General features: G+C 30.2%; 2 protein-coding genes across 7 annotated transcripts in view; both read left to right on the forward strand.

Annotated features, from left to right (window-relative positions):
* The window catches only part of LOC126748276 (protein qui-1), a 174,913-nt gene that overhangs the window by 152,521 nt on the left and 5,810 nt on the right, over positions 1-16,582 (forward strand). For all 6 annotated transcript variants that reach the window (XM_050457392.1, XM_050457390.1, XM_050457389.1 and 3 more), the window contains 4 exons: positions 12,536-12,734; positions 12,986-13,213; positions 14,382-14,581; positions 15,133-15,237. In XM_050457392.1, coding sequence (XP_050313349.1) covers positions 12,536-12,734; positions 12,986-13,213; positions 14,382-14,581; positions 15,133-15,237 — 732 coding nt within the window. The remainder of the gene's footprint in view (positions 1-12,535; positions 12,735-12,985; positions 13,214-14,381; positions 14,582-15,132; positions 15,238-16,582) is intronic.
* Positions 3,194-4,767, forward strand: LOC126748279 (uncharacterized). Its single transcript, XM_050457397.1, has 2 exons — positions 3,194-3,341; positions 4,354-4,767. The coding sequence occupies exons 1-2, from the start codon at positions 3,197-3,199 to the stop codon at positions 4,572-4,574; spliced, it is 366 nt and encodes a 121-aa protein (XP_050313354.1). The 5' UTR covers positions 3,194-3,196; the 3' UTR covers positions 4,575-4,767.

The raw sequence follows: 16,582 nt of genomic DNA on the forward strand, positions 1-16,582 counted from the left end.
TGTTAACAAATTATCCAACTGTTTGCAGATGATAAAAATGATAAATATGACTGTCAGGTAAATCGAATCGAAATTGAAAATTGGCGTAATGTCATAAGCTTTGTACATGCTCTATTTTGTTATTATCTAGAAAGCTGCGGTCGATTAATTTTAATTATAGAGTAAATAATGTTGTGTTAAGTAAAGTGGATAAAAAAATTGATCTGAGGGTTTTCCAGTAGTAAGAATCATTTTTAATTTTGCTGAGTTACAGGGCTACATTTATCGAAACTATCGACATTTTGAAAATACTAATTGCTCATAAAATATGGATCTCTAATTTTGTATTTGATTAATGATATTGAGCGCCTTTAGCGAAAGTTTCTGAAGTATCTCTCTTAGATAGAAAGGTGCCTTTCATTAAAAAGTTTGGATTATCAATCATACTTAATGAATTATTACAATGTATGAATTAGATAGGTCTTAGAGAACTACTTATGGGTTTTTCATATTCGTAATTGGATAACTAACCTGTTAAAAATAAATGGTCCTTTTCTAGTCAAATAATAGCGGATTTCTCTTAATCGTCTTGACATCCTCAATAAGTTTATTTAAATTCTAAAGGTAATTTCCAATCCACTTACATTTTGTCCATCTACCTTTGAAAAAGCACTTGCATTTACCTAACTCTCGCATCTTCTCTACATTACTCAATGCGGTCATTTAGTTTGTAGGTGTAGAACTTCATTAGAGGGTAACATGCATAGTCGGCAAGTAACTTTTCCAACAAGTTTTAGGTTGCCTTTGTTAACTGTATAATTTCGTATGTATGCACTTTAAATATATGACATCACATTGTTTGATATACATTAAAACTTTAGTGGAATTTGGTCATAACTATTATCTAAGAAATTTAATGCGATTTTGCCCCTTATATTAATTGCAAAAACAGGGTTGGATATTCAAGGGAGGTCAAACAATAAATCCTTGGGATTTGCTTACCTAAAAATACCAGGCATAAAAATTAAAGGGTCCTTAAAAACTTATTTCCGGGGCGCAGTATCGTCGAGGAGATTTCCGGAAGTTTGTAAAGAGACTCTTTACTCTCAGTTTTTTTTTATGTTGAAATCGATATACCAAACTGCCTACAGAAAAAACCGTCTACATATTCTCTAATATTTCAGGCGAATTTTCCAAGGAAAATAATGCTTAAATTGAAAAAAAGAAATAATCCAATAGAATACAAATGCCTCTATCAGACTTAAAAGAGATATTCCTAATGGATTTATTAATTTCACAATGTGTATTAATGGTTAAAATAGTATATTGCCCTTTTAACGTTAAATTACTTAGGGCTCTGAAAATAACAAATCGGATTTATTTCCGAGCAGGAATCTTTTCGTTCATAAAAACCTTTAAAGGAGAATAGATTGTAATAAATCAAATTTATTCGAGGAATTGCTGAATCATTTTTTTTATTTGTTTGGTAAATGGAGATTTTTAAATTATTTTATAATAAATGTAATGTTTTTTAGTTATTGTACTTTTTTAATAGTTATTTTATACAAACATTAGTTACAGTTTTGAGCTTTTTGAGTTTTATAATGTTAAAAAAAAATTACAATAAATTTTCACACACCCTATACTATTATATTAAAGATGTGTATGTTAAAAGTCATGTAACACATAAACAACAGAGAAACATGTCGAAAAAACTAGTTTTCCAATGGGAAATATTGTCAGTGTCAGCAAGTGCTTCCTGTTTTCCATCATTTCTAGTTTTTTTTAATGGTAATGGCTTTTTTGTGTTCCAACATTTTATCGGAATTTTCCAACAGGGGTTTGTAAGTAAAATGAGATTTTCAATAAATATTATTTGAGCAGTGAAATTTATAGTAATAATTAATGCAGATAGAAAATAAGCTAGACATTTCCAAAAAAACTGATTATTTATATATAGTTTAAAAGGACATTTATTTATTAAATTAAAGTACTACAATTTTTTAAGATAAGGGATTAAAATAGGACCAAAGGCCAAAAACTTTGTTGATTCCACTAAGTATATGATTGTAAGTGTACCTCAACTTAACACCAAATATTAATTTGTAAAAAGTTTAAATAAAAACACCCATAAAAACAGGTTCTTGAATTATTAATGTCTGAGCGTTTCAGTTTTAAAATAATAATAAAAATCAACGACCCAATTTAATTATTAATGAAAGCATTAATATTAATTGTTTTTAAATAAGCGCCAAAAAAACATTAAAGGCTGACAAATTTTCTTTTATTGCACCCTTTAGCACGAATCCCATAAAAATGTAACTACCATTACTTGGAAAATTATGATTAAAAAAAACGTACCTTGTCGTGCTTAACAAAGTTACAAAGAAAAGATGGAATTAAGATTAAGACATGGTTGGAAATTATTATGATTCCCTTGTGGTTATATGACTTGCTAGAAAAATTTTCATTGAGTGAGAATATTTTTAAACAGGTTTTCCTCATAAAATACTAAATAAATTAATTATGTAAGAACTGCCAGAATCAATGGCCCAGTTTATAAAACCAAAGTGTTTGTTATACCAGAGTCTTTCTCTTTTTTAATAAAAAACTAATTATTGCCTTCTAACTTAAAAAAATTGACATAAAGCTAATTGAATTAAAATCTTTCAATTAAAAACAATAAGGTACAATCTTAAAAATGATCATTTTATATGGGATTAGCATTATAAAGCTCAAAGAAAGCACATACTGAGCAAAACTTGCATTTAAGATACTGATTTAAAATAAATCGTCTTATAACTCCCTTGCAGATGCGACATATGAGGGAAACCTTAATTGAATAATTTTTCAGGGTTTTCCTTAAAAGCTTGATGTGAGGGATTTAAATAGGAAAAATCTGCCCAAACTGAAAAATTGTTTAAAATCGATTCAAAAAAATCTTATTACGGTTCTGTCTTTCCCCTGTACAGTAATTGTTCCGAGTTATAACCGTCCCGCTAGAGGCGCGCGCGTCTTATCCACGTATTAAAGCGGAGAGCACACATACGCGATCCGATTTAGCAAACGTAAACGAATACATCATCACATACATGCTGCGACCTGTTCGCGTTTGTGCAGCGACCGATCGCAGTGTCCAACGCGATACAAGAACATTCGCGATCAAACGCAACAAGTTACTTTAATCGGAGGTCGCACTGAGTTGAGGTTAGATAAAATGAATGATTTTACGGAATTATTGATTGAAAATGTAAAAACGTATCATGTTTTATTTGATTTATCCCATCCAGATTACAAAAATGAGCGTATAAAGAACAAAATATGGGACGAAATCGCAAAGAATATGGGATTAAAACACACAGGTAAGCATTTTGTTTATTGTATAATTAGTTAAGTAATGAAAAGTTTAATCAAATTATTATAAGGTACTAAAATAAGTAACAAATTTCTCACGTATTTCAAAAGCCAAATTTACTGCTCTTCTTCCATCAACCGGCAAGCTGTTAAATAAAACTAGGGGTCTATCATTATTCTCTTGTAAGTATACAAACTGTTGATCAACATTTTTAACTCGTAGAAGGTTGTGCAATACGCAAGCTACTTTGACCAGTTTTTTAGCTGTATCTACTTTAACTTCTAATGGCCTAAAAAACAGTCTCCATTTGTGTGCCAATATGCCAAATGCATTTTCGACAACTCGACGTGCTCTACCCGACGTACCCATAGCCGATACTTGAAATATACCTCCGTCACTGTTTTTACCATATCCACCTACATCTATGGTAATAAATTTGTATTTAGGATGAACAATCGCCATTAGAACAATTGAAAACTTTTTTAAATAAGAAAAGTAATTTGATCCACTGTTTTGTGGACACTTAATAGTTATATGCTTCCCGTCTATACTATACAAACAATTAGGAAATTGCCATAAATGTTTATAACCCAAAATTGATTTTTCCCATATTTCTGCTGTAGGCTCTGGCATATAAATTGGTTGCAATCTCTTCCAAATTGCTTCACAAACTTCTTCAACAATTGAAGCAACTATTGAGAATCCCATCCGAAAACTATGACCAATTGTTTTATATGAATCGCTTGTCGCCAAAAATCTAAAATTAAAATATTTTAAAATAATGAATATAAAAAATAGCATGTTCTATTCAAAGTAATAAAGTTTCTTTTGCTAAGAAATAAATGTCGCTAGTAGAAAACAAATGTAATTCTGTTGTATTTTCCTCCTGAAAATGGACATTGAGGTCCACAAAAGTGTCACATATTACCATCAACGAGTTCGCAGTAATCATAAACTATTCACCGTTTTCTGCAACTTTTTTTTCTGTAAGTATTATTAAAACATATTTTTTTATTTAGGTAACGGTCTAAAAAAACGCTGGAAAAACCTAAGAGATTGTTACTCAAAATATCTCCGCACCGAAAAGACAAAAACTGGACAAGCTGCTAAATCTATCTGCCGCTACAAAACCTGGCCTTGGGCGCAACAGATGGAAGTTTTCAGACCTTTTTTACAATTTGCTCAGACTGATACTAATGTAACTGACGAAACAGAAATTCATGAGTTTGCAAGCGAATAATGCGAAGAACGTAGTGATACAAACGAAGATTTACAAAGTGAAAGTATACTAAGAAGTGAAGCTAATCATCAAAAAATTCATTTAAACGAAATCAAGAAAAAAAGAGAAAATCAATGGAAGAGTCGACATCCAACCCACAAGCTTCATCTGTTGATAAAGGTATCACATTCCTAGATGAGAGACACATTGCAAATCAGAAAACTAACATTACAGATGAAATTGATATAACATTTCAACAGTACGTACGAAGTGTAAAAAAAGTGAAATCCGGATGCAAAGACAAAACCAACCAAGCAATAGTTCCTCCAAACAATAGTCCAATGGAAGTATCAAACATGCCAAACTCCCCCCCACAGCGTTCATATTTGACAAACAGTTGTACTGCTCAGGAAGTCTCTGAAGAAAGTTCTACAACAACCTGGTATGAGGAATTCTGTACGAACAATATTGACTAATTAATTATTAAGTATTTTTTATTACTATATAATCTAGCTGTTGTAAAACACTTTAATAAAAAATAAGAATAAAATATAAATGCTCATTCAATTACCTTAATGTAACTGCTAGCCGTTCTGTTGGTCCAATAGGTTCCCTAAATGCAGTTTGATCTTTAGTAATATCCTTTCTAATAAAATCTAGTATTTCATCAAAACTATTAAAATTCATTCTGAAATACGTATAGAACCGATTTTCATCCTTACGGAGATTAGTACAATTTTCTTCCTCTAATAATATAGCACGAATGAGTGCCTCTTCCTCTAAACTACACATTTTTCACTTTTAGTATAAACTGGATCGCAATCGCAATATGTCTGTTCACTTACACCAGCGATCACGATTTGCATCGCTATCGCCATCGCGATCGCCTATGTGTGTTCTCCGCTTAAAGCGAACTTGTTTATTACAATTTATGATGCGACAGGACCGTACTTAAGACCATTAAGAGCTTTATCGCGGTTAGTTTAGTCATACTGAGTTCTTAGACAATTCTAGCCAGTACAGTAAAGTAACAGTAAAGACCTAAAGTACGTAACTTGTGTAACACTAAAATTGTAATTTGAGGAAAAAATATAATACTGGAGATGCATTGCAAAATAATTAAGAAACGGTGTTTATTAGGCTACCACCCCAATTTTGCCAACTAAATAAAATATGTACTTTATATAAATTTTTTATTCCAAAAAATGTGTTGCGATAAAATTTGAATCTAGTCTTACCTCACTTACTCCTATGACTTTCCTTAATAATTATATGCTTTCGTTTTTCAGAAATGATCAAATGAAAGTATCGTTTTAATAAAAAATTTATGAAATCGAAATTGTGAAATGGCATTGTAGGGGAAATAATATCTTAAATCAGTTTTAAAGAAAAATTTGTGCAATAAATTATTTTTATAAACTATTTTTCAAATAAATAGTATATCTAATCTGGTCTATGGTTTTTTCAACCCTGGTGCAGTTGTAATTTAAATAAAGGTAAAGAATTTATAGACTTCAGACTTGGAAGTTTCTTGTGCAGACATATGAATGTTCTAGTTTTAGGATAAAGGCTGGTTTTGGCTTTTTGTCCAATGTTATAATCATTAGTAATAGACAATAATGTATTACGTTTTTTATCTTGCCGAATCAAAATACTTTGCACATACACTTGTCTAATATCCTGGAAATATCTTATACCATAAGAAAGATAAGGTTGTATAAGGAAGAGTTCGGATATAGAATATTAAAATATTTCCTTAATTCTTTGAATTTCCGTATCATAAACCTTATTTGAGATATAAGTTGTGTGTTCATTCCATTTTAAATGTGGATCTATTTTGACTTTCATTTTTTTTGTCACTGTGGTATTAGAATCTAGTTCCTGGTATTGTGGAAGAGAGTCTGAGTAGCTACCAGAAGGCATAAAATTTCTTTTTCATCGTTAACGGTTAAAAAATATTTACTAAACTATTTTTTAAAAAAATAGGGAGGTTAGTTTCAATTATTTTTTTGCAGTTATATCCAAGTTTTTGCCTTATCTGCAAGACAGAGCACTTCCGCAAGCGAATTTAGATCGGTGAATCTTCGAATCCTTTGGGAGTTTTGGAAGTTATGGTCGTTTATATTTTTCTACATCTAACATTTCAATAATTTTTTACCAACAAACTTTCGTTTGTAGAGGTTTGCAACCATGTAAAATCGATTTAGATATTTATTGTTAGTTGCATAAAAAAGTTTCATTCGAATCCTTTGGGAGTTTTGCAAGTTATAGCCATTAAGTTTTTTTAATATATCTAACAATTCAATAATTTTTTACCAAAAAACTTTCGTTTGTAGAGGTTTGCAACCATCTAAAATCAATTTAGATATTTATTATATTCTATAGAAAAAAGTTTTATCCAAATCCTTTGCGAAAATTTTGGGAGTTAGAGCCTTTTTCATTTCTTTAACATTTGACTTTTTAATTAATTTTCACAACAAAACCTTAGTCTGTAGAGGTTTGAAACCATCGTAAGTCGATTTAGGTATTCATTGTTAATATCTGGACAAAAAATTATTAAAATCCCTTGGGAAGTTCAGGAGATACGGGCATTATATTGATTAAATAACAGGGAGCGCGGACTATAAATTGGTCGCTGGCAACCGACATATGCTGCGTTCTTGATTTTGGTTGCTGGATACGATCGGACGCTAGCTTCACACACATTAAATAATAGCGGTCATAGGACTGTCCTGTGGGAATTCCATACTCAACAGGTTTCTCACCGTCGATCTTGTTTTTAAATATACCCGTATTGCTTGCGCTTACTAGATAACTTTTAAAAATGTTTAAAGCAACGCCTCTTATCCCTGAATTTTTAAATATTTTTAGCGAGTTTTCAAGATCGATGGTATCAAACGCTTTCACTAAATCAATGAGAACACGGAGTGTTTTTTACCTTTGTCTAGGGCATTCTGTAAAGTTATTGTAGTTTTCTAAAGGATAACTCAAAGAGTAGCTATAACACCGCATGGCTTTTTTTAAATTTTTCTTTAAATTCTAGATTGATATGACGCTAAACAGTATTTATTAAAATCAAATACAGGGTGCAAGAAAAGAGAAAACAACTTCAACAAAAAAATATGTACAGCAAATGTCCTTCTACTCCATAAACTGTTTGACAAAATCCTAGCCTATCATAAAAATATTATATAGAATCTCGAACTCTCATTAGGGATATATTTCTTCCTATATCTCTAATGAGCGCTTTTAATTCCTCAATATTTTGAGGCCGAACTAGATGTATTTTCCTTAATCTAGCCTTATATTATCCATTATATTTATCCACTTGTTGGGAAAGACTTCATTAAGATACTAGCACCGTTCTATTGAAACCATACTTGCTGGTCTTGAATATTGAAAAAAAACTGCCTTCAAAAAAATATGGTTCCTAAGACCCTATTGTTAATTATCCCCATGCATAAGTTGACCTTTTGCGGATTTTCAATATTCCAGTTTAGGTTTTCGACCAGTAACGATGATTTTGTTTATTAACTTCCTCGCTTAATGAAAATCTAGCTTCATCTATAGATATTATATTGTCTAAAAAATTTAAAATTTTGTTGCTTAACCTTAACCGCGACTTTCTGGATCATTTTTAAGAAGTTTTAGTTTATAAGAAACTTTAAAGGGATGATAACATAATAATGAATTTTTATAAAAAATATCTCTTGCCAAATTACGTAAAAGACGTACAAGGATCTTTCTGAAGAGCTAATCTTATATTTGACTTATCTTCTTCAGAAAGAATGGATTTTTGGCTAGCTTTCCGTAAATTTTTGACATTGGCATGTTTTCGATATTTTTTCTGAATTTTGCTTACCGTTGACTCCGTTATGTTCGTATGTGGATATTTTTTGTTAAATAGTCTGGAAACCTCTCTGTGATTCTTTTGCATATCACCATAACCATTCTTAGAATATTAGTTCGTTACTGCTCCGTTTAAGTAATAATCATTTTATTTTGGTGACACTCATTGATAATGATTTAGACAGTTTACCTTTTTTCGGTAGTCTTCAGCACTCCGTTTCTTTATCCAAATCTTCAATTTCATAGAACGTCAAATGTGCAAACCGGTTACACATGGAGTTTGACGTAGAATCGAAATTTGAAAAAATACATAGGGTTTTTTTTTTTTTAATTATGTTGGTAATTATAACTCCTTTTTAAGCTACTCTGTATAATAATTTTTACAGGAAAATTGCGCAAGAAAAAATAAAAATCGACAGGTTCGAGCGTTTTTGCGAAATATACAATGTTGTCGAGAAAATTGCAGTATTTCATTCTTTCTAGACACCTTGGATATTGGTGTAATGATTTTGTTAATCTTTTTTTTAGTACATCTGAGAACTGTATAATTTGAAAACATCTATTTTTTATGTATGAGAGTGCTTTTGATGCCAAAGCTTTTCTGGTTCGTTAAAGCTCTTATTAATTTTTTATTTTAGTGTTTGATATAAGCTTCATCTAAAATTTTATTTAAACGATTTCTGTAGATTTTATAATGCTCAACATAATTACGATTTGTTGGATATTTTTCGTTCTTTTTAGCAATTCATATTTTGTCTTAATAAATTTGAGTAGAGCAGGTGTAACCCAAGAATTTTTATTTGTTGTTATGTAGGTACATTTCTTTAATATTGTTAAAAATAAAATATGTTGCATAAAAGTATTTACACAATTGTCTGTTGCTAATTATTTGTACTATATGCACAGTTCCATGTTTCGTTGTTGATTAAATACATTCTTTTGTCCCTGTCAATTTACCCTTTTACTTGTCATTCGTTCTGCTCTCGTACGTTTTTGTTACAATCGGTCTTTTAGGGGATTTTTTATAGCAGTAGAATAGTGGTCAGTGATTTTCTGAGAAAACATAAAAGTATGTACTAACACCAGTAGTTAAGATAAAGCTTTAAGAAACAATAGAAATAAATTACTGTGAGTGTCGGTAAAGACAAAAGATAATATTCTCGTCAGCACATTTCAACGATCAAATATTCATGTGACGAGAAAATGCCTTAGCACCCCGAAAATGCATTTTCCATAATATATGTTAAACGGACGGGTGTGGGTTGACAAATGATATAATCGGAGGACACGTGGTACGCGGGGGGTTGCAAAATCAAACAAAAACTTCGGGTGTCATATTATAAAGCAAATTCTACGAGGGAAATTTGGCATTAATCTTGTCTGGTTTAAACCCGACGTTTAATGTGTTTGCTTTTTGAGTTAAGAGTAAAACACAGGAAGTCAAATGTGTTTTAATCCTTTTAGGGTAATTTATCATAAAGTTTTAGTACTTGCCTGGGAGTATGGAAACGTCTTTCTTTGCTTTTTTAATTATGTTATATATTTTACCTACACTGGTCTCAGGACTTCGGGAGCTCTTTTTATTTCCATATTTACTAGTAGTTTTTTTATGTAAATGAATATTGTTAAATCGAAATAAATATTGATATTTAAAATAAGTTATTAGAAAATGCTGTAGAAGGCCAATTAATAAGGTAATGTAAAAAAAAGAATAAGTCTCAGAACTAATTTTAAGGAAGAACACATTTACTTTACTTCTTTTGATATTTTTTGAGATACTGGTTAGTCAATAGTATTTGGATTTCAAAAATTATAAAGTGGAATAAATTGATTCACATACGTTGTTCCGAATATTGAAATAATCTTATAAGCAGCATAATACCCAAGCAATACATCATAAAATATTATCGTTAAATATATATTTATTCAACAATTTTTTTAGTAAGTTTTTGGTTTTGGTATATTTATCAACCGTATATGGTCAAGGTATATTTATTAAACTGTAGAATATACGTATATCATATACGATTCTGTTTTAAAATTTCGGCATTTAAAAAAAGTGACAAGGGATTTACATATCTAGTTTTTAAACTCGATTACTACACCTCAAATATTTTATAAAATTCTTTTGAAAAATCACTGTTCTTCGTCTATACCATCCAATCTATTAACGCTGTTATACTAAATATTTATATATAAAATTATATTAAATCTAAATAAACAGTGTTATTAAATAAAATATTGAATATTTTTTGCAAAAACAGTGTTTTTCATCAAAACAACCCGTACTCCCCCACCCTCCCCAAACATTTGCCCAGTAAGAAATTCTTTTCAAAAATCACCGTTTTGCGTCCATAATATCCAATCTAATAGCACTACACAATAGTTTTTGTACTCGATATTTATTAATATACATATACAGGGTGGTCCAATTTAAACGTCATTAATTTTAATATGTGATAGAGAACTGAAAAAGAAATAGACTTTCATTATAAGATTTTTCTCAAAAATGTTTAATAACAAAGACACAGGGTGTCAAAGTTAAGAATAATTATTTGTTTATTTATCATAAGTTTTAAACTACTAGCTCAATTTTAATTAAATTTCACATGCAGGTTATTATAGTGAATTGTGAATTACTGATGAAGCCAATTTTTTTAAAAAATGCCAGTGGCGTAACATACGGAGGGACTTTTTTGTCTCAAATCTGCGAGGTGATAAAATATTTTTTTATAAGAAGTCAACTGTTAGATTCTCCATTTAATTTGGAAAAAAAGTGACTGGCACTGTTTTTAAAATATCTTAGCTTTAATTGTATATAATTATATTGTTTTTTTGTATATAATTATATCAAATTTATATAAACAAACTGTGATACTAGCTGTTATTCATGGGTATGATTTTGGAAAATAATTATTTTTGCAAACAATTTTTTACTGGTAAGTTGTGTGGGGTGGGTGGGGGGGTAAGGGTTGGGTTAATGAAAAACGTTTTTTTTTGCAGAAAATAATTGCCCGAGGAAAAAATACTCTTTGGGAAAATTATAAGTGATAAAAAAATCTCCAATTTTTGTATCTATACTTTTCTCACATAACCTTAAGGTTTTCGAGTACAACGTGAAAAACCCTATTTTATTTCTCGAAAGCAAGGCGTATCGCTATGAAAATTGCAGTAGTTGTGCCATTTTTTATCGTAAATAAGTAGAAATTTAGTGTTTTTAAGATAAGTCATTAAGTTTTATAAAAATTTTAGTATTTTTTGGTTTTAGACAACTTTTCATTATCTATGTTTAAAAATACAATTTTAAAATTAAAATTATTGGTCAAGGTATATTTATGAAACTCTAGAATATACGTATATCATATATTATTCAGTTTAAACCAGGAAGACAATTTCGGCATTTAATAAAATTGACAGGGGATCTAGTCTTTAAACTTGATCACTACTTCTCAAATATATGATGAAATTACCCCCATATCACATATATTCCACTGTGTAGAATACAATATACTTTTCATACACGTATATATCTTATCACTCAACAAATGCTTTTAAATATTGATCAAATTCAATGCATGATGGTTTCTATGTGCATATAAAGTTTAAGTGAGTTCCTTCGATAAATATATATACATATGTACCTATTATACATTATTTCAATTTTTGTTTGTTTTACATTTTAGGCTAATTAATTTTAAGAGTTCTTTTAAAGTTATATTTTGGAAATTTAAGTAATATTATTTTACCTCCTGACTATTCCAATATAATTTTATTATTGTCACACTGTAAAATAGATAAATAAAATTAGTGGTGGTTTTAACTAAAAACAGCAAAATTTTATCTCTTTCTGTCAAAACTCTCTAGTGTGTCTGGCAGCATAAATAAATTCTCTTACCATTAACGCATATGAGGCGAGAGTACCTAAACAATTACAAAGGGGATTACTAGAAGCGCCCCAGGGTAAAACTCTAAATCCTGAAACTTACTTACGATATGAGCCTTACGGGTAAAGTTCAAATTACGGTTTTCCCAACTTCCATACTGAATGTTGATTTTTATAGAATATGCTCGGATATTTAATAAGGCATAACCGTTAAAAAGTTTTTAAAATAACATAAAAATTCATTTTATAGGTACTCATAGGGCACACGGATACAGTAACTTGCGTGGCTGTATCGGTAGCTGATAAAACCCGTTTAGTCTCTGGCAGTTTGGATAATACACTAATAGTGTGGGATATCAACACGGGAGCTGATTTGCACACATTATCAGCACATCTCAGCTTCGTCAGCTGCTGTAAAATGAGCGGAGATGGTAGCATTGCTATTTCGGGTAAGCGAAGTTGGTTAGACGGCAAGATAAACTTAATTAAAAACAAAAACTTTTTAAAGAGACCGCAATAACATTTTTTGTTAAAAGAAAAGACATTATTCGGGTATTTGCCAGTTTACGGAAACGTGAAATAAAGCAAAACGAAACCCACAATGTGGAAATTATCTTGAATATAGGGCTGAAATATATCTTGCAATTCAAGCGTAATAATCCGGTTTCTACAGTCAATACAGCAATAATCGTTTCCGTAGGTTCGGACGACAAAAGTATAATAATCTGGGACACAAAGCAGGGCTTACAACTCACTTCACTTCAGCTGCATTATCCGATAGTCGGTGTGGAGCCCACGTCAGACTTTTCCAGGATCGCCGTCCTATTAAAAGATACTCAATATACTCCTATTATTTGTCTTCATAATACTCCCGCAAAGTATGTGAAATTACCGACCTATTGTGCTCCTGATAAGGACTTTATTGAAAGTAAGTTTAGTTTTTAGAATTAAGTTAGAAAATTTGACACTTCTTACTACGCTTCCTTTTATTATATTTATATCGTTTATTTAGTCAAAAACTAATACAAGTTATACAACAAGGTTACTTAATAGTTACCATATTACATTTTTAAAAAGAATTGAATAATATAAAATTATACAGTGCTTTTTTTTGAAGTCCCCCCCCCCATTTATTTTTTGAACGGGTCAAAAAAAATTTTTGAAACTTGGCATAAGTAAATTGGTCTATAGATACTATTTTTCACTGTAAACTAGGTAGTTGTAAATTCCAAGATGGCGGCTGGGCGACATCTTGAGAAAAAATTTTAAATAGAAAGGGGGGTCGTGTGGTACCTCATTTTAAAGGTCTCAATGAGTACTTTATAACCCTGAAATATTAGACCCATATCTTAACTCGTTTCAAAATGGCGGCCTAATAAAAAAGTATTTTTTTTATTTTAACGTTTTACATTTTTATGATTTTTGAATAGGTAAAAATCAGTGTACGAAAATAAATGCGTCACTATTTTATTTTGACATAAAAACGACAGTTCTAAATGTCTTCAGGGGGACTTCAAAGTAAAACATGACGCTTATGTGTTATTTTGACATTTAGAACTGTCGTTTTTATGTCAAAATAAAATAGTGACGCATTTATTTTCGTACACTGATTTTTACCTATTCAAAAATCATAAAAATGTAAAACGTTAAAATAAAAAAAATACTTTTTTATTAGGCCGCCATTTTGAAACGAGTTAAGATATGGGTCTAATATTTCAGGGTTATAAAGTACTCATTGAGACCTTTAAAATGAGGTACCACACGACCCCCCTTTCTATTTAAAATTTTTTCTCAAGATGTCGCCCAGCCGCCATCTTGGAATTTACAACTACCTAGTTTACAGTGAAAAATAGTATCTATAGACCAATTTACTTATGCCAAGTTTCAAAAATTTTTTTTGACCCGTTCAAAAAATAAATGGGGGGGGGGACTTCAAAGAAAAGCACTGTATGTATGGTGTTTCGTTCACAACTTAAGGACAATTTTATAGCACAATCCGTGGATATTTCTTAGCAGTTTAGGATATTTTTTTGTGTAAAATTTCATATTTTTTTATTTTACCCAATATTTTAAATTATTCTTTCACACTATTTCAGATCCAAAATCAGCCCCAAAGCGTCAAATGAAAAGACTGCTAAAGAAAGAAGTGTCGCTAGATACATATACGTGGCAAAAGAAGTACGCGCATCTCACTTCAAACCTGGTGATACCTTCAATAGACGAGAGGTTCAAGAGGCGATTTTCAGTGTCAGCGAGTATGGAGGAAATATCAAAAATACCGCAAAACGAACAAAAGGTAACGTGAGCCAGACTTCGAGCAAGCAAATATAGAATTCACGAGTTTCTCTTTTCATAAAATTTAATCAATCAGCATGCTAAAGGGGTGCATTTATACACTACCGTGCCGGTTGTAAAAGCACACAATTTTTTGTCTGGAAGTTTTGACCAATTTTATTAGTCTACTGAAAATACGAGTATTGCAAAATGGCATAATATATATGCCATAAAAAGAATGGACTTAAGTACCCTTATGTTTTATTCAGACCTTTATAGCAGAAATAGAGAAAATGGCTTCATATATCTTAAAGTTATGCGCTATAAGGGTTTTGTATATAAATTCTTAAGGTTTTAATCTAGTATATTTTATGATAACATATTTTAAATATAAGCGGAAATTATTTTTCCATTAAACTTAATTTACTAAGACGCGGAGAAAATTGCATCTAAATTCGATTATACCGGCGGTTTCAATTTATATGACATTGGACAATTTGCTGTTCATTTTTAGCGTGGTCAATAAAAATTCCATTTTCTTTTCACCAATTAATTAATCGATCGTACTTTTAGGGGATGGGGTCAAAACAGGCTTCGCTCGCCCAATCCCAGCATTTTGACCAGCTCGAAGCCCTATGGAATAAGAGGTCTCCACCCAATCGAAGGCGATTACATCACGTAAGTTTTATTTTATAGAACATATTTTTCTATATTTATAGAAGATTTCTAGTTTTATAGAACACAACATTGTTTTATATTATTTTTATCGACGATTGAAAATAATTGGAGTACATTTTCAATTATATTTTTATATACCTTCCCTTAAATCTTGATATGAAAAACGTGTTTTTTGATATATAAACCTTTTTTTTGTAGTGTATCTCTATTGAAAAAAAATTATTTAGAAGTTAATTTTAAACCAATAGATGTATCCATTTAAGTTATGCATAACCTAAACTACTAATATAGATATATTACGAACCTTATGATTAAAGAGCATTTTGTAATAGTCGGTGCGTTTAATGGGAGAATCTATGACCTAATTTATTCTTTGTTTAATTTAATAGAGCAACATAACTAATTTCTAAAGTAATAATCATATCCCTTTAAGTTATGCATGATTTACATGAACTACCGACTTTTCCTGCTTTTTTATGAAAGTCACCTATTTTAAGCATTTTCATATTATTCTTCCTTCTCGAATCTTAAATGTTTGTTAATAAATAATTTGGTACGTAAAAAATTTTTGAAGTTTTGCCATTTTTTTGGGTTAGACTCAGTTTTATGGGAGAATCTATGACCTAATTTATTTTTTGTTTAATTTAATAGAGCAACATAACTAACTTCTAAAGTAACAATCACATCCCTTTAAGTTATGCATAATTTACACTAATTGTACCGAGCTTTCCAGTCTTTTTATGAAAATCACCGATTTTAAGCATTTTCATATACTTCCTACTCCAATCTTAAATATTTATTAATACATTTTTTGGTACGTAAACCATTTTTAAAGTTTTGAAATTGTTTCGATTCAAGTTAGTTTAATGGGAGAACCTAACTTATTCTTTTTTCAATTTAACACAGCAATATAACCAAATACTCAAGTAAAGTAAAAAATCATGTCCATCTAAGTTATGCATGATTCATACTAATTGTACCGAATTTTTTGCCTTTTTTATAAAGGTAACCTATTTTAAGCACTCTCATATACTTCCTACTCAAATCTGAAGTGTTTGTTAATAAATAATTTAGTACGTAAAACATTTTTGTTGTTTTGAAATTTTTTCAGTTTTATCGGTGAATCTATGACCTAACTTATTTTTGTTCAATTTGACACCGCAACATAACCAAATACTTAAGTAAAGTAATAATCATATCCATGTAAGTTATGCATGATTTATACTAATTGCAACGAGTTTTCTTGCTTTTTTTATGAAAGTCACCTATTTTAAGCATTTTCATATACTTTTTACTCGAATTTTAAGTGTTTGTTAATAAATAATTTAGTACGTAAATAATTTTT

Source organism: Anthonomus grandis, chromosome 22 (genome assembly GCF_022605725.1).
Source record: "Anthonomus grandis grandis chromosome 22, icAntGran1.3, whole genome shotgun sequence".
Taxonomy (NCBI): domain Eukaryota; kingdom Metazoa; phylum Arthropoda; class Insecta; order Coleoptera; family Curculionidae; genus Anthonomus; species Anthonomus grandis.

Excerpts from the sequence above, each read along its gene's own strand:
- LOC126748279 (XM_050457397.1), top strand. The coding sequence starts at position 3,197 with ATGAATGATTTTACGGAATTATTGATTGAAAATGTAAAAACGTATCAT. Across the intron at positions 3,342-4,353 it reads TATGGGATTAAAACACACAG|GTAACGGTCTAAAAAAACGC; the intron begins GTAAGCATTTTG and ends TTTTTTATTTAG.